The sequence below is a fragment of the Mercenaria mercenaria genome, chromosome 12 (genome assembly GCF_021730395.1).
Source record: "Mercenaria mercenaria strain notata chromosome 12, MADL_Memer_1, whole genome shotgun sequence".
Classification (NCBI taxonomy): domain Eukaryota; kingdom Metazoa; phylum Mollusca; class Bivalvia; order Venerida; family Veneridae; genus Mercenaria; species Mercenaria mercenaria.
In genome coordinates, this window is record NC_069372.1 from 62,118,584 (window position 1) to 62,144,737 (window position 26,154).

At 35.7% G+C, this 26,154-nt stretch overlaps 1 protein-coding gene across 15 annotated transcripts in view; it reads left to right on the plus strand.

The window, feature by feature from the left end:
* The window catches only part of LOC123534096 (RIMS-binding protein 2-like), a 218,840-nt gene that overhangs the window by 49,827 nt on the left and 142,859 nt on the right, over positions 1-26,154 (plus strand). For all 15 annotated transcript variants that reach the window (XM_045316150.2, XM_045316153.2, XM_045316152.2 and 12 more), the window contains 3 exons: positions 11,877-12,008; positions 12,903-13,112; positions 17,996-18,103. In XM_045316150.2, the coding sequence (XP_045172085.2) occupies positions 11,877-12,008; positions 12,903-13,112; positions 17,996-18,103 (450 nt within the window). The remainder of the gene's footprint in view (positions 1-11,876; positions 12,009-12,902; positions 13,113-17,995; positions 18,104-26,154) is intronic.

Consider the following 26,154-nt stretch of genomic DNA (forward strand, 5'->3'; position numbering starts at 1 on the left):
AATGGCTTTAATTTGACCATAATCTGGCCATGTCTAAAACATGGTTTGACCAGGTATCGCAAATGAAACATTGTCACATCATGGCTATAACAGACATGTCATACCTGTGATGACTATGAATTGTCCGTGATATTGCTGAAATGATCTGGAACTGATTTGAACATGTCCAAATCATTGCCGGATCGCTCTCAGACGACACGTTCATATCATTGTCAATTTACAATTTCTTGTGACCATATTCCAACTTCGATCAGGTAATGTTCCATTTGACATAACTGGTCAAACCATGTTTCAACCATGGTCATAATGTATCTATATCATAGCCATAGCCATAGTTATACCATGGTTTGTCCATGAATTTTTACCGCAGGGTTAGGTTAACTGCCCGTCATTACATTACTGAAATATTATTGTAAAACTGTGTTAAACCCAAAACAAACAAACAGATTCGCTTCTCAACTGCTCTTTCACGCCCACCTTGGCCATCACACAAATATTTTGCATACCTTTGCACCAAACCTTGTAAAGTTTTAAAGCCATTTGTTCTAACTTTTTTCGTAAAATTGAAATCTTTTTAAAATTTCATTTCATTTTGTAGAAGTGGTCTTTGTTACAAACTTATCAAAATTAGGGGGTTTTTGTAATGTATCCAACAAACAGATATTTTGGGGTTCAGACAGGACATGCAGATGGCCCTTGACCACATTAGATATTTTTACCTATGTGTTATAGTTTAGTCATATTTTGATTGATTTTAATTAGAAGTGTTTCTACTTTTGATGTACAATGTTCCGGTTTTACATTGATAAACAAATGGTTTATAAGTAACAAAGGGGAGTAACTCATATTATCAGAACCCAGAGTGTCTGTGGCTAAAAAGCAGTATTTCCAAAAGAGTAAATTGTTTGAGAAGTAAGCTTTTGAAATGGTGACCTTGTTCCAGCTTTTTGCTAATATTTAATTTTGATTATTGTTTTCCATTCTTTGTTTGAAAATGTTAGATATACATTTTCTGTGTGAAATAAATAAAGAAGTTCAAAATTTTCACTAGTGGCTTTAGGATATGTTTTTAAAGATACTTTTTCTTTTGAATAGACCAAGGATAAGGCGTATATTGACATAACTACATTTGTTAATGTTCTCACCTTTGTAATTTAAAGAGGGGAGATAATTTTGAAATGTTAAAATCTGATTTACATTTTTAGGCTGGCAAATTTATTCGCCAGACTATTATAACCGTAAATCGAAATTCTGCAAAGTTCAACAAAAGTTCAAAGGTGCTGAGACTGACAACACAAAACCATTTCATGCGCAATTCAAATAGTTCGCCACGTTTATCAGTTTTGCCACAGAGTTGTTTAAAGATTTTTAAACTTACCTGTTTCAGTAAATCAATTTGATTTAACATGTTATATTAATGTTTTATTTTTCTAACGGTAAATACTAGAAAGATAATATTAGAAAATATTACATAATGATGGTAAATTAATTCGCCCCTATGAATGAAATGTCTGTATGAATGAAACTTTTTCATAACTCAACACTGTTGACCGTTTCGTTATAGATTATGACCCCGGTCTATAAATAGCTAATTAAACAAACGCTGGTTCCGAGAAACAATTGTCGATTTGAGTTACACTGCGCATTATTCGACGACCAGACATAACATGGAAAATGAGAAATATGAAATATCAATTAAAATGAACTTATAGTGAACCGAGTTATGTCAGGTCTTATATTTAGGGCTAAAGTTGTAAAAATCTATTTTTTCAGATCATTTGCTATAGGTATATTGCAAAAAGTGCCATGTCACCATTTTGTTTAAAGGGCGTAGATGTAAGCGATTTTTGTTTAAACACACGTTTTCAGCTGTATTTCAGGTTATTTTAAGATAGTGGACCTGTAACCGTAATGTTTAACAAATGCATTAATTGATACAGTCCTGAAGTTAACATTGTTTCGCACTGTGTTGCATCTTTAAACGACTTTTACTGTGTCATTGTTGTTTGATTGTTGTTTTTTATTTGTAAATCTTGTATAAATAGCTGAAACAGAGACAAGTTTCAGAGTGATAGGCATTGCGCAAAACGATCGCAGAGAAGTCATTTTACCTCATATTTTTCTAAATGAAACCTCGAAGTATTGCGTAACAATTATCTTCTTCTTCTTCTTCTTGTCGTTCGCATCTACACTTTCAGACCAGTAGCCTCGATGAAACTTGTGGTTTGCCTAAGATCCTCAATGCCTCCATACAGTTTCTGGTGGATTGAGGTATCTATTGGTCAAGTCGCAGCTCGCTCCTGGTCGTGCCTTTTGCATCTCTGAAGTATATGCTCCGCAGTCTGATCTTCTTCACCACATGAACAAGTTGGCGATGATGTCAGTCTGTATTTCTTGTACATGTGAGCATTGAGCTTGTTGTGCCCTGAGCGGAGCCTGACCATCATCACTTGTTCAGACCGATAAAGGAGATGAAAAGCATCTTCCTCCATCCTTGGTCTCATTAGTGCCTTGATGATGGTGACTTTCTCCTTGTAACTCACAGGTACTGTTGGTTGTTCTGACTGAGCTCCTAGCTTAGCCAGTTTGTCTGCCTCTTCATTGCCTGCAAGTCCACAATGGGATGGAATCCACTGAAGTGCTACTTTGCAGGTCATACTCAGGCTCTGCATTCTCCTGGCTAGCTGCGGAGCTTTATTTATGATCAGAGCTTCCATGACAAACAGTGCATCTGTGAAAAAGACGACTGAGGAGCTTTCTTCTGCCGAGTCTTCAACCATTGAGACGGCCTTCATGAGTGCTTCAGTCTCTGCCTTATAGTTGCTGCAGTGTTTTCCTGTGGCTGCATGTAGTGTTTCTCTCTTGCCAGATGGGTACTGAATGAAAACTCCTGCTCCTCCATCTTTGACGGCGCATGTGGCTGATCCGTCTGTATAGACATGAGTCCATAATTCCGGAGGATAGTCTTCATTGATCATAGCAAGTGTGAGGCTCTTCCGAATGCCTTCATCCTCTTGCTGCCCGCGGTCAAGACGAGGAACAGCAAGTCTCACAGTCACTGAGGACAGATCATTCGCTAGTAAGTTTATGATGTCTTCACTACCTAAGGGAGTCGTTTGAATGCTCAGCTCAGTTTTGAACTCTCGGTTGAGTTTCTTTGCCTCATGTACGAAGCTGCTACGTTTGAGCCGATTCTTTGTATAGCCATGTAGCTTGGCTTTCATGGGATGGTCTTGAAAAGACCTGAACTTCTCTGCTTGAAGCAGAACCTTTGCATGTCTTCTGTCTTGTAACGGCTGTGTGCCTGTTAGCTTCTCCATGAAGGAGATTGGTGTAGACTTTGTAGCACCTGTCATGATCCGCAATGCTTGGTTCTGAACCTTGTCTAAAGCCTGTTGGTTAGTTTTGGCAATAGTGGACCAGGCAGTTGAGCTGTACTCTAAATGGGGTCTCACTGTTCCCTGATATACTGTCTTGAGTATTTGCTCGTTTGCTCCCCACGTTGTTCCAGCAAGTTTGCGCATCATGGCAAGCTTTTTACGGGCCTTCTCTTCTGCTTGACTTATGTGGGGCTTCCAGGTTAGCCGTTTGTCAAAGGTCACTCCAAGGTATTTTGCCTCGTTGCTTCAATCAGCGAAGTATTTCCCATCTTGATTTTACCGCCCTCTGCTTTGACGACAGGGAGAATAGTGTGGTGGAACGATTTCTCTGTATTGATCGATACACACCATCTTCAGCCCAAGCTGAAAGCTTGTTGATGGCTTCTTGCATCCTGTATGTGGCTGTAGTGGCATGTTCTTCCTTACACCATAACACCAGATCGTCAGCGTAGAGAGCAGCCTTAACTCCTTTGGGTTTAGTTCAGACACCAGATCATTGATGAAAAGCAAGAAGAGTGTAGGGGATAAAACTCCACCTTGTGGGACACCATGACGCAACAGGAACTTCCTACTACTGGCATGTTCTAAACTGACTCTTGCTCTCCTGTTGTGGAGGTATGACTTAATCCACCTCAGCATGTGACCTCCTACTCCAGCCCTCATCAGCTTGACGAGGAGGTCCATCAGTCCAGACTTAGTCAAACGCCCTCTGCAGATCAATCCTGCTGTAAGCATGACTTTCTGCTCTTGGAAGGCGTCCTCTATCTCTTGCGATAGATAAGTGGTCTGGTCCTCAGTGGAGCGGAATTGTCTAAAGCCAGCTTGTTGCGTTACAAATAGGTTGTTAGTCTCCATGTACCACTTCAGACGTGCATTCACAATTCTCTCCATGGTCTTTCCAACACAGCTGGTTAGGCTGATTGGGCGGTAGCTTGCAGCCTTCTTTGGATCCTTCCCTGTTGTGGATGGGGATCATGACTGCCTCTTTCCATTATCTGTGGAAGCAGTCCTTGTGTCCAGCTGTAGTTGTAAATTTCCAGGAGTTTGCAAATTGCTTCAGTGCCTAGATGGGTCAGCATTTCTTTGTGACTCCATCTGGTCCAGGAGACTTCTTTGTCTTCAACTGCCTAAAGCTGTCTGTAGCTCATGCAGTTTAAGACCCTGCTTCATGCATTCTGGTGTCACTTGGCTTGTCTGCCTTTCCCTTTTTTCTTCGGGCTTCCCTTTGCCGTTCCCTGTTGATGGGGATGTTGGAAACATCTTTGTAATTAGAGGCAAAAGTGTTTGCCGCTTGTTTACCCGTCAACAGTTCACCATTCTCTTCCAAAGTTACTGAACCTCTTCCTGTTTCTTCATCGTTCAGCTGTCTCGTCAATCTCCACAGCTTTTGGCCATCTCGCTCTAGGTTGAGTGAGGCTGTTTTGTTTCTCCAGCTCTTCCTCTGTGCTTCCCGTTTGTGCCTGAGGAATTTGGCCTTGGCTTGCTGTAGAGAGAGGTTATTTTCTTGTGAGGGATTGTTTTCTGCTTCCTCCCTGGCTTCTGATAACTTTGCCGTAACAATTATAAAACACAAAATAAAATTGTCGATAACAATTTTTCTTGGGAGCCTCGAGTAAGAGAATTTAATCGGACAGAAATTAAGCTGCAACTCTTAAGAATTATAGCCTTGCTCTCTGCATTCAAAAAGAACCATAAGGCAGAAGTAAGACCTACCTACATTTCTTCCAAACTTTGCAAACTAAAGAATAGATGCAAAATCAAGAACTTACGCAAAATGTAACAAAGTATTTTCAAAGATGTCTAAACATTCACCCTTCAGGTTAAATTCAATTTAAATAGCAAGAAATGGCTAATCAAATGAAAAATGTCCGCTTTTGTACGACAAATCAATGATAAGTATTGTAAAAAAAACAACAGTTTTTCTTACTAGAAAGAAGAAATATAATGAACAAAGATTGGTCCTAGTGGGGCTTGAACCTACGCCTTCCTGAAAAATTAGTTAAAGCAGCCTATGGTAGGAATGGAATACTTTTAAAAAAAAGGAGGTACACTATTACGGGTCCGGCAATTTTCCTAATTATCGTATTAGGGAAGGAACAGGACTAGACCATAATCATTAACAGTCCGGTTTATAGTGGTATTCCCTCATACCGACAAGAAAATCACCCCATCTGATCAGTGTTCATACATTCATAAATGTGTTTGTGTATGTGTGTGGGTGGAGAGGTATTATGTCCCTCAATGTTTATTATTGCTTCTTTATAAACAAATAGAAACGGTTATGGCACGCCAATTGTCCCAGATTCATGATCGAATCAAATTACTGAAAGTACAGCAAGGCTGGCTACCACAAAACACTGAATGAAAATTGTGCGGGAAAGATGTTTGCAAAATCTTAGATATTATGGGTTTTCCATATCAAACTAAGGCGAGCATAGAGTATTGTTGTGATGAACCATCTTGATTAACTTGTGCATCAAAGTAAGAGTTCAATCGAGAAACCTAGTTTATCGGACGTAAACATGGGTTCAAGAGGGTAAACTATAGTTTACGCCCGTTATCCTGTGTGTTCGCTCGAAAATTTATGTTAGTATTCAATAATCCTAGTTTTTCGACCAAGAATGTAATTATTTGATAATTTGATTGCCGAGAACCATTGTTTATGGACGTGAACCTATGTTTATGGCCATGAACTTAGGTTTATGAGCGTGAACCATAATTTACAAACTTGAACCTAGGTTTACATTCGAAAAACTTGGTTTCTCGAACAAAACTGTGATTTTTGGTCATTATCCTATGTTCACAAGCGTAAACCTATGTTTACGGTCGTAAACCCATGTTCACGGTCGTGAACGTAAGTTCTCGATTGTTAACATATGTTCACGTTCGTAAATTATGGTTTACACTCATGAACCCTGGTTTACTCCCGTAAACATAGGCTAACGCTCGTGAACTTAGAATAACGGCTGAAATTCAAAGTTCAATTGAAAAACCTAGTTAAAACATGGGTTCACGGGCGAGTTTTCGCTCGAAAATATGGGTATGTGTTAGAAAAACCTGGTTTTACATTCGAAAACCCTAGTTTATCTATTGTTAATCCTAGTTTTTCGATTGTGAACCTGGGTTCACGTTATTATTGAACAATTGGCGTGCCATAAACTTTATATATGTTTCTAAAGAAGCGATAATAAACATTGAGGGACTTTATATCAGATAAAATATAAAGGTAACAAACTCCGCATCTATATTTCGATATGCAATCCCAACCAAACACACACACACACACACACACACACACAACATGTATAAATGTATGAACACTGATCAGATGTGGCGATTTTGTTGTCGGTATGAGGGAAATTTTGGGCTCGAACCCGGCTATAAATCGGACTGTTAATTATTATTGTTTAGTCACGTTCCTTCCCTATACGATGGTTAGGAAAATTGACGTACCCGTAATAATGTACCAGTGTTTTGTGGTAGCCAGCCTTTCTGTACTTTCAGTACTTTGATATTGAAAGAAAGATGCTGTACATGCTAATGAATATGAGCCGCACCATGAGAAAACCAACATAGTGCATTTGTGACCAGCATGGATCCAGACCAGCCTGTGCAGCGATTTTTTTTTGCCATGTTGAGAAAGCGTCCGCATCCGGACGATTTGGGAAAAATAGCATCGTTTTCATCCTAATTGGGAATTTTGTGTAACATACAAAATTACAATAACCCCTTTCCTGGATCTAATTGAGTTACACTAGAGCTAGTGTTCTGATCATCACAACATGATACAGTGGCCTGACTCTGAGATAACAATGGTTGTTCTAAAGGCACACACTCTGGCACAAATTCAACTGTAGTTACACAAGAGTTCTCCTGACTCCGACATGAAAATGACACCGGTGTCGACGATTCAACGGACGTTTCCTCAGTCAGAAAACAGGCTGTGAAGATGCCCGTGAGAATCTGAACTCCACAAGGCTTTTGCAGCCAGCAAGCTTGGATTTTGTTAGCCTTTGAACGATATATGGGCCATTCCATGAGAAAACCTGTATTAGTGACATGATACAACTATTGTATAATTAATAGTGTAAAATACTAAAAAATCGCTGTATTTCTTATGTTTCTGTAGAAACTAGAAACTAATATATTGTAATTGTGTCATCTAACACAAATCAAATTCTACCATATTTTTCATATAAATGTTGTTTCTGTTATCATGGCAACGGAAATTCCAAAGCACCCATGCGTCATGAAAATATAGAGGTGTATAGATATAGTTTGTGATGAAACTAAAAATATACGGTTAAGTTATTTTTCAGTAAAATCACTTTAAACTGTTCCTAAATATTCAAATGTATGATTGTTAAGTAAGTGTTACGCATAATTTGTTCCATTAATGACTTGAAAATACACACCATGCACAACGACGTCATACTGCTTTCATGACGTTCTTAACATCACGTCTCAAAATACCCTCGGTGACTAACTTAAAAACATTGTAGCTCTTAAAATAGTGAAGATAATCACTTCAAATTTTCGGATTTGAAAGATAAAAGAATGTTCTTTATGAATCTGTTATTATCTCAATTTTGAATTTTTTGTCACTACTACGGGTTTTCTCATGGAATGCCCATATATTTGCTGTTGTGACTCATTGTTCGCACAGTTTGTCACTGGTTCTACAGAAAAAGATCGTGGAAACCGATTACCGAAAATACATGGTGCGATTGATTAAATTCGCGCTTGTGTTGACAGAGAACATGTTCTGAATTTTAATCGGGTATTTGCCCTTTGGTCAAAATTAGCAAACACTCGATTAAAATTCGGAACATATTTTCTATAATCGGCGAATTTCACGATGTCGGGACAGCAGCCGTTTCAAAAATGTTTGTAGGTCATTTTTGGGAATAATTTAGTCTGAAATTGGGAAAAAATGGTCATTATTAGCTCACCTGAGCATGAAGTGCTCAAAGGTGAGCTTTAGTGATCACCCTGTGTCCGGCGTCCGTCGTCGTCCGTCGTCCGTCCGTCCGTCCGTCGTCAACAATTTGACTGTTAACACTCTAGAGGTCACATTTTTGACCCAATCTTAATGAAACTTGGTCAGAATGTTACCCTCAATAAAATCTTGGACGAGTTCGATATTGGGTCATCTGGGGTCAAAAAACTAGGTCATCAGGTCAAATCAAAGGAAAAGCTTGTTAACACTCTAGAGGTCACATTTTTGGCCCAATCTTAATGAAACTTGGTCAGAATGTTACCCTCAATAAAATCTTGGACGAGTTCGATATTATGTCATCTGGGGTCAAAAACTAGGTCATCAGGTCAAATCAAAGGAAAAGCTTGTTAACACTCTAGAGGTCACAATTTTGGCCCAATCTTAATGAAACTTGGTCAGGATGTTACCCTCAATAAAATCTTGGACGAGTTCGATATTGGGTCATCTGGGGTCAAAAACTAGGTCACCAGGTCAAATCAAAGAAAAAGCTTGTTAACACTCTAGAGGTCACATTTTTGGCCCAATCTTAATGAAACTTGGTCAGAATGTTACCCTTAATAAAATCTTGACGAGTTCGATATTTGGTTATCTGGGATCATAAACTAGGTCACCAGGTCAAATCAAAGGAAAAGCTTGTTAACACTGTTGAAGCCGCATTTATGACTGTATCTTCATGAAACTTGGTCAGATTGTTAATATTGATGATCTTAAGGTCCAGTTTGAATCTGGGTCATGTAGGATAAAAAACTAGGTCACCAAGCCAAATCAAATGAAAAGCTAGTTTACACTAGAGGCCACATTTATGACCATACCTTAATGAAACTTGGTCAAATCTTGATGATCTATAGCTCAAGTTCAAATCTGGGTTAGGTTGGGTCAAAAACTAGGTCACTAGGTCATATCAAAGGAAAAGCTTGTTAACACTCTAGAGGCCACATTTATGACTATATCTTCATGAAACTTAGTCAGAATATTAAACTTGATGATCTTTAGGGCAATTTTGAATCTGGGTCATGTCGGGTCAAAAACTAGGTCACCGGGTCAAATCAAAGGAAAAGCTAATTAACACTGTAGAGGCCACGTTTATGACCATATCTTAATGAAACTTGGTCAGAATGTTAATCTTGATAATCTTTAGGTCAATTTTAAATCTGGGTCAGATGGAGTCAAAAACTAGGTCACTAGGTCATATCAAAGGAAAAGCTTGTTAACACTCTAGAGGCCACATTTTTGACTATATCTTCATGAAACTTAGTCAGAATGTTTAACTTGATGGTCTTTAGGTCAAGTTCGAATCTGGGTCATGTCGGGTCAAAAACTAGGTCACGGGGGTCAAATAAAAGGAATAGTTAGTTAACACTTTAGAGGCCACATTTATGACCATATCTTAATGAAACTTGGTCAGAATGTTAATCTTGATGATCTATAGGTCAAGTTTAAATCTGGGTCAGGTGTGTTAAAAAACTAGGTCACTAGGTCAAATCAAAGGAAAAGCTTGTTAAGACTCTAGAGGCCAGATTTATGACTGTATCTTCATGAAACTTAATCAGAATGTTAATCTTGATGATCTTTAGGTCAAGTTCGAATCTGGGTCATGTGGGGGCAAAAACTAGGTCACCGGGTCAAATCAAAGGAAAAGCTAGTTAACACTTTAGAGGCTACATTTATGACCATATCTTAATGAAACTTGGTCAGAATGTTGATCTTGATGATCTTTAGGTCAATAGGTCAGGTGAGCGATACAGGGCCTTCATGGCCCTCTTGTTTTCAATTGGGAAAGGGTCCGTTTTACGGACCCTATGAAAGAAGGGAAAAAATCGTTGCTGTGCATCTGCGCAGTCTGGTCAGGATCCATGCTGTTCTCTAACGGTTTCTCTAATTGCAGTAGGCTTTGAAAGCGAACAGTGTGGATCCTGACCAGACTTCACGGATGTGCAGGCTAGTCTGGATCCATGCTGGTCGCAAACGCACTATGTTGGTTTTCTCATGGTGCAGCTCAAATATAGGGTTGTCAAGATGCCCTGGTGGAATGGTTGAGAAAGACTTATTTGAGGTTACATGTCTATAGAAAAGTGTAATAAAAATTCCCAAAGTACTAGACATACATGTAATAGAAGGCTGCATTTTGAAGTTTGAAGACTATGAAATTTCTTTTCAACTTGTTTATTTTGTCCCATGTGCTTTCTTTTTTCAAAACCTTTAGCAAACAGGAGTGCGTATAAACAAACAAGCATGCGTATAAACAATCATTACCATGTCCAAACTGGCTACATATCAAAAATACTTTACAGTCAAACTTTTTGTAGCTGCAGCATCTATTAAGAGACCACTTGCAATGAACTGCTTGCTGTGTTCCAAATCTGATTGGAAAAAAATGACAGTTCTACAATATAAAAGTGTAACAACCCCTCTACTGCAAAATAACATCAAAATGAAAAAAAAAATCAGTCTGCAGTCTATGAATTTTCATTATCATCAATCCCTTGGACAAGAATTTTTGTCTGGAAACATTTTGTATTGCATTCTATAAAGTTAACCATTATATACCTTCCTGTCTGCAGATTTTCCTGCCCTAATCAATGATCTGTGTTTTTGGCGAGGATTTGTCTCACTGGATGAATCATTCTGGCAGAAAAAAATATGTACAGCTGTTTCATATCCAAATTTGGCAGATTTAAAAGACTCCTGCAGTCGCATGGTGATAAAGTTTTGAACATTCATGTACAATGATTCTATTAAGTTGTGTTTGTATATATAGATATACTGCCTTGCCTGGAAAGGATTTTCAAAATTGTAGCATAAATTTTCGCTATATTCGCGAGGCGAAAAATAATCCGCGCATAAATATTCACTGTTAGTATAATATCTACCATTTTTACAATTTTGCGAATATTGAACCTTGCAAACATGCTCAAAATTTCAAATTCTCGAAATTTTGACCCAGCAAAAATATGTGCTTTTACAGTATGTGATTGAAAGACAGAATAGAGAAAATAATTCAGCATTCTTTACTCACACTCTGTCTGATGTTAGTCTGTGGACTGAACCTTGTCATTTGTCCAAAATTTGACCAGTCTCTGCAATATATTTCTGAGTTTGGAGACAAGTCTCAAATCTCCAGCATCTGATTGGTTATTTCTTAGCACACTTTTGAAATTGACCAATGAAAAAGCAGAATTCTAATATTAGTCTCCAAACTGAGTAATATAGCCTTAGGGCCTGGTTTCAAAGTGCGAGAAGGGCAAAATGACCTTTGGGCAGACCTTGACATTGTATAGGTGCTTTACACCCTCTGGAATTAGAATGTATTCTGTATATTGCATTTTTCAGGATATTCTAAAGTGCAGGTACAGGTCAGCTGCCAAAAAAATGTCACTAGTTTATAACTCATTTAAACTGAAACTGCAAATTGTAAACAAAAGTGTATACTACAGCATAGTTTGAATATTTTAGATTTAAAAAAAGATCTTGTTATCAAACTATAATTTACCTTTCAGAAACGCAAACAAGATGATAAAAAACCATTGGAAGAAAAGATTAAAACGTTGAAGAAACGGAATGCCGAGCTGGCTGCCATTGCACGTAGGTTGGAGGAAAAAGCGAAACATCTACAACAAGAAAATATGAAGGTAAATTTAAGTGAAATGCTTGGACAGATCTGTGTTTAAATCTGTCTGATAAAGGTTTAACACCATTTTTCAACCAAAATTTTAATGATGTATCAGTGCTCGAGCTAGCTTGACCAGTATTCTTTGATTTCTTGTTCCTTGCAAGTAACTGATTTCTTTGTGAAGTAGGAATGATTTCACACCTGTTTTCTTCTGTGGACTTATAAAGGAGTTCTAATTATTGCACAACTTAAGGAATGCAATATTCTTCCACTTAAGGAAAACGTTCCCCCTCTTCAGGGTTCAAACTCACCATTTCTCCACTGATTGTCTTGTTTGTCCCCATGAACTAGGGTTTCTCTAGTAATTACTCCTCGTAGAACTGCAGAACAAGCAGAGCAAAAGCAGGTTTATATTTTTTTTGCCAGGAATAGGGCTGTAACTGGTCAGTTACTTTACAAGTAGGAGTAATTATATTAGCATGACAGCCTTTCCTACCTTCGTGTATGGTTAGGTTAATATTCAGAGCTTTAGATAACTCTATCAGATAATTTCCTGCTAATGTCTCAGGAGTTACTTACCTTAGTATAGAATATACAAGCACTGCAGTGAATAAAGTTTTCTAGACATTTTTTATATCGTGAAAATGTCTTAGCGCAAAATGTGTGCATTAATGCTTGAAGCTATGCATAGCTGTTACAATAATATTTTAAACTTTCCAGCAAAGTTGAACATTGTCTCAATAAATGATATTTCAAGAAAACTTTAGGCAACTATTTTAACTTCGTATGAATAAAGAAGCAAACTGATAATTATAATAGATTTTGGCAGAGGCCCCAAGATCATGTCTTGAAATTGGTAATAAAATAATAAAGCTTTGGGACTTATTTCATTTAGTTTTTCAAATACATTCAGAAAGCTAAGGAGATGGCTGCTGGGAGCCAGCTAGCTAGTGGTGTGCATGGAACTGATCAAATGAAGAAAATGTTTGCACGGCAAAGAGCGAAAGACCTTGCGGAACATGCCAAACAGATGCTTGCAAAAGATCGGGAAATCGAGGACCTGCGGAAAAAATGTCAGGAATTGGCTGACCAACTCAGCAATGCAGATTTTCTAGGACCAGAGGTAGATCTATTTGTCTTTGTATCAATTAGGATAAAGACAAATTTCATGCATAAGGCTTTGTCAGACACATACTAATCAGTCAATGAATCAATCAGTCAATCCATCCTAATTATCTTGTGGAAAAAAATAAATACTAATGAGGAGTGATTTTATACCCTATGCAAACTATATGGGGGCTATATTTGAGTCACATCAGTCTGTTCATCTGTCTGTCTGTCCATAACTCTTGTTTGCAGAAATATCTCCAGGACTGTTTCATGGATTTTCAAATAAATGTCACCATCATCATAATATGACTAGAATCTTATATCACTCAGGTCATTAGGTCCAGGGTAAAGATCACATTTGGAGGTCAAAAGTGAAATAGTTTTCTTGTCGTATCTTCTGAATGGCTGGAAGGATTTTCATTTATTAGCATCAGCTTGCAGAGCAGTTGATGGGGTTTACTAGATCCAAGGTCAAGGTCAAACTTGAAAGTCAAATATCAATAGACAACTGCAAGGATTTTCAAGAGACAGCATCACTAGGTCAGATTTCAAGGTCACATTTGGAGATATAGTACCAAATAGTTCTATTTCAGACTGTTTCTCAGTTTTCAAATAAATACAGATAAATGTTCACCATTAGAAATTGATGAGAATCATACATGACCCAGGTTATCAAGTACAAGGTTAGTAGGTCCAAAGTCGAAGTAACAGTTTTAGGTCAAATGTCAAATAGTTTTACTTCATGTCTTCTCCATAACTTTTAAACCTCATAAAACATGCAACAACAAGACAGCATGTGAAGTGATTTACCCAGGTCATTAGGCCGAATGTCAAGGTTACACTTTAAGGTTTAAGGTCATTATCACTACATTTTTTTTTCTCAGTATCAGAGTGGCATCTTTGGGTATTAAACATCTTCAGTGATAGCTCCAATTTGATTTGATTTAATAAGTGGCGATCTTATTTGCACTCACGAGAATTTTTTACTTTTACATCATGATATTAAGTATTTTGTTGTCACAGTGCAGATGATTTTAATTCACAAGCCACTCTGTTAAACAGCATCAACGAAAATAAACCTGTTGTGAATACTACAGAAGTATAGTAAAATGCAGACTTGAAGGGTTAAGATTTAGCATGGTTAAGGTAGTTGTGCATATTAGTATAAAAAAATGAAATTCATTCAAGTTTGAAGCAGATGCAGAAAAAAATATGGGAAACAGAATGCTGGATTATTTTTATAAATTTGCAAGTCTTAGACTAATTTGATAATATTCAGATGGACAGTTTTCATAATAGGAGCCTTAGAGAAAATCTTCTCTTTTTTTTTTTTAAAGAATTTTTACTTGTAAAAAAGTAACTGCATTGTAGGTTTTAAGAAAACTCGTGACATTAAATTTTGCAATTTTACGTGTTGAAATAGAATATATATATGGCCGTGCCACGGGAAAACCAACATAGTGGGTATGCGACCAGCATGGATCCAGACCAGCCTGCGCATCCGCGCAGTCTGGTCAGGATCCATTCTGTTCGCTAATAGTTTCTCCAATTCCAATAGGCTTTAAAAGCGAACAGCATGGAGCCTGACCAGACTGCACGGATGCGCAGGCTGGTCTGGATCCATGCTGGTCGCATACCCACTATGTTGGTTTTCTCATGGCATGGCTCATATGGTTCTTGTTTATGGTATGAGAAAGTTGCCAGTTGTTACAAAGAACGGGTTAATGTCTTGCTGGTTTTAGAACATTCTATGAACTCTTTCACAGTCTTGTCAAGAAATGCCGCTTTCTGTTTTAGGTGATATTTAGTTGTTGTTTGAGGTACATGGAAATATTCTTAGCTTAAATTTTAGTGTTTAGCCAAAATATTTTACAAACATGCAAAACGTGCTTAACTACCTTAAATATATTCTTGATTTCAAGGTTGTGCAGGAAATTTTTTTTATACATATACAATAGGTTTTAAAAATTGTTACACATCACGAAGATGTATTTAAAAGATCATTAAATTAAAGCATGCCTACCCATGATTGATAATTATGTTACCAACTGAACATTAAGTGTAGGTTTTGAGAATGTTTATCTTGATGTTTAATTTCGATAAATTTGTCGACGTTTCGTTATCGACTGGATAGATATCTGTTACATAAAGAGGGCAGGAAAGTAAAAATATGTCTGTATAATTATAATCAAAATATTGTTGTGTGTGATTATAACAGTGTACATATATATTTAACACTTAGAGATATCGTAATCTACTAAATATCTGGAGACATAGGTTTATTTTCGTACATTAGTATTCATGATACATTGGCCCTAAAGGTCTAAATGTTTAACAGAATGGAAGATTTTTCTTCATATATGGATTATTTACTACATAAATTCATAAAGGATTGATGAGAAGTAAAACTAAATGCGGAAGTGTTAATTTATTCTTGGAAAAAACTTTAAAGGATAGATAACGAAGTGTTTTAACTGGATTTAAATATCAGAATATTTTAAATAGATTTACTGCTTATTCTCGTGTCCTCGAGAGGGCAGAGGCATTTCTTATGTTTTTAGAAAAGTTTTAGTCACACACAGTAAATAAAATACAGCTTTGAATGGAGAAGTTACCATTTTCACAATTTTTTATGGAGTGCATTTTCAGTGAAGCTAAGATACTTCAACTGTAAGCAATGAAACATTTTCGATGACTCAAATACGTACCCTGTATTTTAATGTTACATGATAGATATGTGATAAAGACGAGATAAACACGTGTTTTTTTTGCTGATAATCAATTTTTGTTATCACTCAAAAAATTTGTTATCAGTGTATTCATATAATGAAATATATAAATCAGACATGTCATAAACCATGGAAAGAAGCTGTGAAAGTATAGTTACAAGAATGTATAATTCTTCAAAGGAATAAACAAAAAAACGCCATCGAAAATGGATATTCTCAAACGTCTAGAATTATTGTTCAAAGTAAGAAAATTTTGTCACTTGTTATGATGTATATTGCGGAGTGCATAAGCATTGGGCATATCGATATGGTTTGGGGAAATTTCAGTTCTTTCGAGTCTGGTTTCGTTGACAGTAAATTCAATAAATGTTTTGCATCAGACAAAATTTACATATCTTGATGAAGATTTGTAGACTTATAACTAGGAAGTTATTTTGATGTGTGTACAGTATTAGAATAGGATTTATTTCCTCTTTTAAATGCACTGTATGTAATTAAATGGTTAGGCAACACTGCCTGCAGGGGAAACTACTCTTTACACCATAATGCACAGACAAACTCCCAGCAGAAATTACCTCCCCTATTGGTGCTGTTACTAGTTTGAATAAAAATAAAAGAAAATAAAATGGATTTATTTTTAACTATGTTTCATTTAAATATTTTCAATTAGTCACCTTTAGTTAGCTGTATTTCCTCTAGATATCTGAAATCAAAAGATGAAACAATCATTTTATTCAAATTATGGCGCCAGAGGTCTCTGAGGTGAAAAGGGGAGATCAAAATGTTTTTGATTAAACATGGTTTGAGGACCCAAACTTGACCAACATTCCCAAAGGAAAAGAAATTTTTTTTTAAAAACCAACGTAAGGGAACCATTTATTTAAGGGGGACGAATCATAAATTTGTGACATTTTTCAAAAAAAAAGTATCAAACGTTATCAAATATTGATAGAGTTCCAATTATTTATAATTGTTTAAAGGCCCACATGTGGAAAAAACTTAACTTTTTTTTTCAACCCCAAAGGATATACTAATTTTATGGGAATTTTAATGGAAAGGTTTAGTTTTCCTTCAAATTCCCTTGCAAAAACAATTTGCCGGGGATTTAAAAATAAAGATCTTAACTAATTTTTTGACTCCCGCAGACAAATGCAAAGGAAAAGAATGTTTAAAATTTATAAATTTAAATTTTCTTTAAGAATTTTTTCATAATTATTTTCATTTTAAAGATCCTTTTTACAAAAAAAAATTTTAAGAATTTTCTAAATGCCTGCAATTTAATAAAAAATGAAATTTACCGCACTTTGGACCGAAGAGGTGTGAAAAATTTTAAATGATTTGCTCCTTACAACAAACTAAAAATTTTGTAAATAAAGGGGAAACCAGGTTTATTCGAAGCCACAAGTTACGATCTTCGGTTTACCACCTTATTTCCTGAAAAGTAAAATTTGGCGGGACAAAAATTGTAAACTGTAGATGATCCAAAAGAGCCTTTTTAAATAGTAGTTTATGATTTGATTAACTCAAGATTTCAGATAGCCCACCCGCTTAGCTCAGTAGGGAGAGTGTTGGTCTACAGATCACGGGGTCGCGAGTTTGATCCCCGGGTGGGGCGTATGTTCTCTGTGACGATTTGATAAAAGACATTATTTCTGAAATCATTCGCCCACCACCTCTGATAATTCATGTGGGGAAGTTGGCAGTTACTTGCGGAGAAAAGGTTTATAGTATACTCGTACAGAAACCAGGAACACAGGTTAGGTTAACTGCACCCATTACATGAATGAAATACTGTTGAAAAACGGCGTTAAACCCAAAATAAAAACAAGATTTCAGACATATACAAAGATGCCACGTTAGTCATGGATTTGAAAATTATTCCACAAAAAGCTTTGAAAAAACAAAATAATTGCTATCTAATATTTTGTGACTGTTATTAAGCATTTGAGTACTATATTTATTCAAATACAAAAGGTCACTTTACCTCTTTATGAATTAATTGCCTGTTAAAATTTCCCTCATACATGTTTGACCAAACTTAAACATTTGACTGGTTGCATTTAAGAAGCTGTATGCTATAGTGTATAATAGCTGTTTTGCTATATTTAGTGAGATAGAGTGAATTTATACATTTAGTCTAATATATCTGTATTTATATTTTGCTCAGAATTCGGAGATGTATGAAGAGAAAGAAGAATTGGTTTCCATCATAAAACAGGCTGCAAAAGAGCGGCTTCAGATGGAACGTCAGTTAGCCATCGCTAAACCGGGACCTGTAAGTACCCAAAATGCATTTTGAAGTGTTCTTAACTGAATTAGGCTTCTGAACACTTTAAAAATTTGATTAAACTCTTTTCTTTTTGATATTTAGAGGAAGGTGTTCACTGTCCGTATGTCATTGAGTGTTTTTTAGCGGAGAAAACTTATATATTCTTGATTTTTGCCGAAGAAATTTGATATATCAGAATATCTTTCGCCTTTGAAATTTCATATTGTTGTGTAGTTTTTGTCCGTTTGGAGATGATGCAGAGTTTATTATAGTCTGAAACATTACAATCTGTAAAGTCCTTAGTTTTTTCACCCTTCTTAAATTCTGTTTTGTTACTTCTTAAATATCTGCCCTATTTCATTAAAGTTTTGATCAGTTAGTGAAATCTAAATCCACTAAAGAAGTACCAAGAGAAAAGCATCACCGCCATTACTTTCAAGACATTTCCTTCTCTGTTTTTTTTTTACACAGTGATTTTCCAGGATGACTGCAGGCTGATACACACATGTTGTGTTTATTAAATTTTACCAGCCTGACAATTTTGTCTCTTTCCTTGTGCAAGATATACTGCCTGTCACAATATGCTTACTATATATCTGAAGTTAACTTGATTATTATCCACAAATATGCACAAATTCTGTAACAGTTGCTGAGATTTTTTTGTGGCTTCAGGATCGCAATGAATCTTCATGGAAAAATTATATATTTATTAGTTTTGTATCGAGAAATACGTACAAGTTCTGCAGCAGAAATATTGCACCACTTTAGGAACATAATATTCTTCCTCTTACGAATAAGTGCGTATTTCCTGATAATAACCTTTGTATTACATATGTATATACACATATAAATGTACTGTTAATATTATAAAATCTTTCAATAGTCAGAATAAGTTTGACAATACTGAACTAAATAAATAAATTAATACAATAACACACATAAAATTACGTCAAACACCTGGTATGAAATTCAGGCGTATAGAAAAATATTGATGTTTCCGATACCATTGTAACTTAATTGGGAATAGAAACGAGTATGTTATAATTCTTTATACAGAGCTTATAATGTCATTAACATGGAGTAAAATGCTTTTAAGAATTATATGCATTTATGTTCGAGAGAGATGTGTGTCCAACTACCAGAAATATGGTGGCTATTGAAACTGCAACATCTTTTGCAGTATATATTGATGCTTTTTTTTATTTAAGACGTACTAAATATGTACCTATATTTATCAGTAAATAAAATATGGACAGCAGTTTAGATGCATGATAACTAAACCACGAATGAGTAACACGAGTGATTTAATCATTCCAATTCAAACAACTGCCTATGTTTTATTAAATGATAGTGAAATATACACTAGAACATTTCAGCCTATAAACTATGTTAACACTGAAGCCTAGACGAATGGAACATGGAATATAAATTATTTGAGCGATGCCATGGGAAAACCAACATAGTGGGTGTGCGACCAGCATGGATCCAGACCAGCCTGCGCATCCGCGCAGTCTGGTCAGGATCCATGCTGTTCGCTTTTAAAGCCTATTGGAATTGGAGAAACTGTTAGCGAATAGCAAGGATCCTGACCAGACTGCGCAGATGCGCAGGTTGGTCTGGATCCATGCTGGTCGCAAAGCCACTATGTTGGTTTTCTCATGGCACGGCTCATTTACTGTTGAAAGTAGTTGACATATAATTATGCTGTCTACATTAACTGCACAGGAGAAATAACTGTAAAATATATGGCTACATAGATGACACTGACGGCATATAATGGAGGCAGAGACTAGAATCTCTTTGTTACAATCATATCACGGGGGAGGAAGTGTCACACGAAGGATGGAGTTCTTCTGATAACCTGTCATGTTTTCTTCTGATAACTGTTACGGAGTTCGTCTGATTTCTGAATGACTGCCAGGAATTGTAAAAAAAAAATGGTAATTATTTATCTTTAAATAGAGAGAATGGGGTGTAAAACTAAAGTTGATGATCAAGGTTGCTGATGTCTTGGCTTGGGTCAGAAAAAACTGTTTAGTTAATAATCAGCCCCACTACTTTGAAAAGAAGACATTTGAGTTAAAATATCGAAATCGTTTGCTCATTCATACATATTAATCTTCTTATTCACTTTTTTCACCCCAGCACATGCAATAGAATAATTTTAGGCAAAGTTGCAAACATATACCACTTTCTAAAAAATTTTATGCCGATTTTTCAAATGTTACGGAATTCCGGTGATAAATCTGAAGATGTCGCAGAGTTCTTATGATAACTTTTAATTACTGCCAGGGGTTTTTTGAGCTATGTTAAAATACTTTTAGCTAATTTTATTATTTTTAAAAGGTGTTAACGATGTTCTAACGTAATAATTTATCCAAGGCACAGTATTGTGGTTATATAATGTAGGGATGTGTGTTTTTTAGTTCCAATGATAAGTTTTTAGTGTTATATTTTTTATTTGATAGATGTTACTTTTAAAGGGACTGTGTAGCTAATAATGATGATTGGCCCAAATATGGTTAATTTTTTAAATACAAATGCAAAAATGATGTTTCCCGTGTTAAACAGTTACAGAAATATACTCTTATTTTCATTTCTAACACGATCCGCAGCAGTTGCTATATACAAAATATAGCGAAATCCCTATACATGAATTACAAAAAATAAGCTGTTCCATTCCACCCTACGATTGTAAAAATGACTTGAGATTCTATTCTGCTTCCGTTTTATGCCCCACTAAAAACTCGACTTTTTCAGTGCTAAGCAGTAGTAATAAAATGTACATCAAATTTTTGAAACAAACAATTTCTAACTGATGAATTTATTTTTTATAATTTTTACCGTAAGAAAATGTTTCGCCGGTAAGTTTCAACCTCAACATCATGCATCTATCTGGTCGTGTAGTAGTTTACAATTCTGCGCGTAAGCACCACAATGTCAACTACATTCTACTTTGACATTACTAAATAAAATTATAATTCATGTTCCAATCTTCCAGGCTCAAGTGTTTACTGTTTTTATGCCGCAATGTTCTGGCGTTATGTTTCAGTGCCATCATGTAGTGACGTGTACTATTTTAAGAAACTGCATATTTTAAGGTTTGAATAAAGTATTTCATCTGATTTCTATATTGACCTTAGATATATTTTAAAAAGCATTTTCACAATTAATACTTTAATTAAAAATTTTAAGAATATCGGAAAATTCCGTTTTATGCAACACTTTCCATTGGGAGGTTTTTGTAATAGCAATATGGCCAGCCGAATGACATATTTAGCTAAATGTAGTGCTGTAAAATGCGCGAATTTGCGTGGTTAGAATCGAAATAATAAATATGTTCCAATAATTTTATCAGTTAATAAAATATGGGCAGTCGTTCAGATGCGAAGCACTCGGTGATTGATTAAATTTTTATGCATCCGAAACTCCTTCCATATTTTATTAACTGATAAAATATAGGACATATTTTTATTTCTTAATTAATTGGCTTGGAAAATTACATTGTGGATTCTGTTGTAAGAAAATGCAGAATCCTCTTACTTTTTAATATTTCCAGCTAAACTCTAAATGCCTTCTATTCATTTATAGCATTTAGATGCACTTTAAAAATTCACATTATTCACTTATTATTAGATATTCTATAGACAAAATTGATATGCACGTATGAGGAGACAACCCCCCTTTGGACGATATTCAGCGCATCGAAAATTAAGCATTCTGTAAGATGTAATGGGCAATACTGCAGTATTAACGCCAGTCACATTACGAACATGTTGGTTATCTGCCCCCCAGATCTGTGGTTAAACTATGCTTATTTTTTTGCTTACCTTCCATATGGACTCATGGGGTTTATCTTTGATTGACAACATTGAAGCGTTCGGTTTTTTAGTTTTTTTAGCTCGAAAATAAATCTTTTGTTGTTGTAGTGTAACGCATTTGATGACTGTACTTTTTTACAGTGCAACAGGAATTCCGTAACATTTAAAAAAAAAACCAAAAAAAATGTTAGAAATGGATAAAAAAGTTTTGAACTTTGCACTTAAAAGAAATTCTAAATTGGGGAAAAAGTTGCGTTTGCCGAAATAATGAATTATTAAGAACGTGAATAAGAAGAATAATTTTGTATGAATGAGCAAAGATTTCGAAATTTTTTACTCAAAATGTCTTCTTTTTAAAGTAGTGGGCTGATTATTAGACTAAACAGTTTTTTCGACGCCTTCAACAAGAATCAGGCAACCTTGATCATCAAACTTAGTTTTACACCCCATTCTCTCTATTTAAAGTAAATAATTACCATTTTTTTCACGATTCCTTGGCACGTCATTCAGAAATCAGACGAACTCCGTAACAGTTATCAGAAGAAAACATGACAGGTTATCAGAAGAACTCCATCCTTCGTGTGACACTTCCTCCCCCGTGCATATGGGGGAAATGGAACAGTATACATGTATTTTATTAACGATTCATGTATGGGCTGTTTGATAGCATTAACATTTTGCTGTGGATCTGTTCAAATTTAATACAACAATATGATGGTTGTCCTGTATAACAGATTTTGTTGGCTTTTGTTGGCCAACAGATTTTTGTTCTTTACAGGACATATATTCTGTTTAGGAGACTTAACTTCACTGCTTGTTTTACGAAGAATACAAATCTTGTTTGTTACATATAATTATAAAGAAAGTGCGTTATTTTTGTTGCTGTTTTGGAGACACATTTCCAGCATTGAAATTTTATACACTGACAAAACTTTAATCTCTGTCTGCATCTGAAATTATGCTGCTCTGAAATAGATTGACAAAACATTTCAACAAAGATTAACTTTGCCAACAGAAAACTGTTGTGTTAAGAAAGTGAAAACAAGGAAATGTCAGTGTAAAAATTTATTGTAGACAAAGGGAAATAAATGGGAAAAAAATTCCATATCAGACAAACAGCCATAATGGTAATTTCATGTTAGACACTCGGAAAAGCAAAAAACTGGCTCACTGAAAGTCGATCGGCTCCAGAGTGTTACAAGCAGTATCGAAAATGTGGAAAATGTCATTTAAGACATAACAAAATATATTGGCTGTGCTTAATGAGATTTTTATTTATTTTTTACTTTACAGCATATTCGTAAAGTAAAGGTTAAGAGAAAGGTATTGTGAATATTGTTGTTCCCATGGTGATTGATGCTTGTCCTCATTTTCCCTGTTGTCAGCCTTAAATTTATTTTTATGTGTTAATTTTTAAGAATGCATGTGTTGCATTTTACCGGTCATTCCTCAAGCTGAATAGAAGGTTATAGCATATATGAGCCGTGCCATGGGAAACCAACATAGTGGGTATGCGACCAGCATGGATCCAGACCAGCCTGCGCATGCCGCAGTCTGGTTCAGGTCCATTTCTGTTCGCTTTTTAAAGTCTATTGGAATTGGAGAAAAAATGTTAGCGAACAGCATGGATCCTGACCAGACTGCGCGGATGCGCAGGCTGGTTGGATCCATGTGGTCGCAAAGCCACTATGTTGGTTTTTCCCATGGCAAAGGCTCATATATTGTTCTGTGTTTTTAACCCGGTTTTCAACGAAAACCCGAGTTATTAGATTGGGTATGTCTTGGTCGGTGGGCGGATGGGCGGCGGCGTCAAACTGGGGTTTTTCCGGTCAATAATTTGTTTCAGTAAAGATATTTGAATAAAACTTGGTTTGTATGTAGCTTTATCAAAACAAAGCCTGGGATTGATTTTGGGGTTTCTTGGGGTCAAGGTCAAGGTTTACTGTTACTTAAAATAGAAAAAGGGTTTCGGTCAATAACTTAACTTAGGAATGAGCTACATGATGAAACTTGGTGTATAGAAAATTATATAAAGTTGTAGCTTGGGATTGATTTTGGGGTTTCGGGATCAAGGGCAAGGTCATGTTACTAAAAATAGGGTTAGGGTTTTAGGTTAGGGTTTGGGTTTAGGGGTTTGGTTTGCTTTAAAGGTGCACTGTGATTCAGTATACTTTTTATCTTATGAAGTGTTGAACCTGGGTTTCGTGGCTTGCCCGGTTTTTTTTGTTTTTAACTTTTTTCCCGATGTTTTTGTCATGGGTTTTTGTTTGCCTTTCTGTCAGTATTGTGGTTGTTGAGACTGATAGAGTAACATCATGATAACTTTTAATTACATAAGGCTATTATAAAAAATCCCTATTTGATATAATGACAGTTAATTACACTAATTTTATAAAGCCTTGCTTACTTGTTTTCCCATTTTGTGATTTGCAAGACCTTTGGGTGTGCAGGGAATGCAAACTGGTAGCTTACTCCTTTACTCTGTGATATTGATCTATCTTTATATAACCCATATTTGGAGATCATATTTAAACCAAAGTCCGGTATCTCTAGCTCTGATTTCACAAATATGCACAGGAAATGGTTAAAATAGGAGTATTCTTGAAAAAGATTAACCTAGCTGTGCAGGCGAATTAACAGCTTTGCACAGCTTGGAACCAGATCAACGCGATATCGGTTGATAGTTCAGCTGTTCTACTGACATTTCTCCATTGAGCAATGAATGATTTTACAATTAGCAGACGACATTCAGCAGACAATTTATTAGCTCTAAAGTTAATTGTCCATACTACTCGGAACAGATATCTCATTCAGAGTAAATGGGAGATAACTGCATTGGTACAAAGAAGGAGTTATCCACTCTTTACACTGATGTGATAATTATTGTTCTGTCATCAAACTAGAATAAATGCTGTAATGAAATTCAATAATATCTGAATTTATGATGCAAAAAAGATGCTTCCATTCATGATCTCAGAAAAGCTCCATCTTTGATGTCAACATGATTTTTCAAGGGTTTTATACAATCTCATTACTCTAAACCTATCTTTTCCATTTGTATTTGTCCATTTGACCATACAGTAAAATATTCCTTTCCCTGTTTATACTGAGTGTATTAATCTGGATTGAGCAGTAGTGTAAATTACACCATGCACCATCTATTTGCTAATGAACTTTATTATTTATGAATTCATGTCTGCCCAATATTAATGTTATTGAGATATATAAATAGCATTTCAAATTTCTCATCTACAAAATGTCATTTAATGATACCATACTTTTCCTGCAAGTTAAAAGTTGCAGTTGTAACGCCTCTTTCTGGTTATAGACCAATGAAACTTGTTCAGATGGAGCTATGTTGTGCAAAATTTAAAAAAAAACTGTGGAACTATCTTCTGCTGATGTTTTATCAAAATAACAGTTCTGTTTTGTGTATAATCATTGTCATGTGACCAAATCAGGATCAGTGTCTTTGAGAAGGTTGCAGTCTTACATAGGACAAGCTTTTTACAGGAACATGATTTTTCAACAGTTCTTTGGAATTGAAGTTAGAAAATGTAAGGACATTATAAGTCTTGATTTAAAAGGTTTTAAAGGTACTGTTTCCAGATTGAGAATGTAAAAGAAAAGAAAATCTTAATGTATATATTAAGATTTTTGGGAAGAAGTAAAAGAAGTGACAGTGGATATGAAATATGCACAAAATTACTAAAATTATGTTGATTTTCAAGGGTGCATTATACTTCTTGACAAGAAAAAGTAATACTTGTAGAAGATTTATAATATGTTAGTAAGTTTATACCATGGTCAGTTTTAATTATAGAAAATAGTTCTTAACCCTTACCCTGCTAAGTTTCTAAAATGGACTGGTCCATCATTCAATTTGGGCAGTATCACTTATTATTCAAAGGAGTGTTAACTGAAGATACACTGACTAAATAGCGAACAGTGCAGACCATGATCAGCCTGCACAGATGTGCAGGCTGATCTTGGTCTGCACTGGTCGCAAAGGCAAAAACACTTGCTGCCAGCAGGCTAAGGGTTAATAAATGTTGAAAGTTGCTGTGAATCTGTTTTATATAAAGATGTTGTTTTTGTTTTAATGAGTTTGCTGCTTTTTATTGCAATATCATGATAATGTGGCTATTATCTTTTTTAATATCATAGGTTTCTGCGTCTTCCTTCTTTCTGCATCTGCCTTCTTATAATGTTAATTATAATGATCAGTTTTAAAAC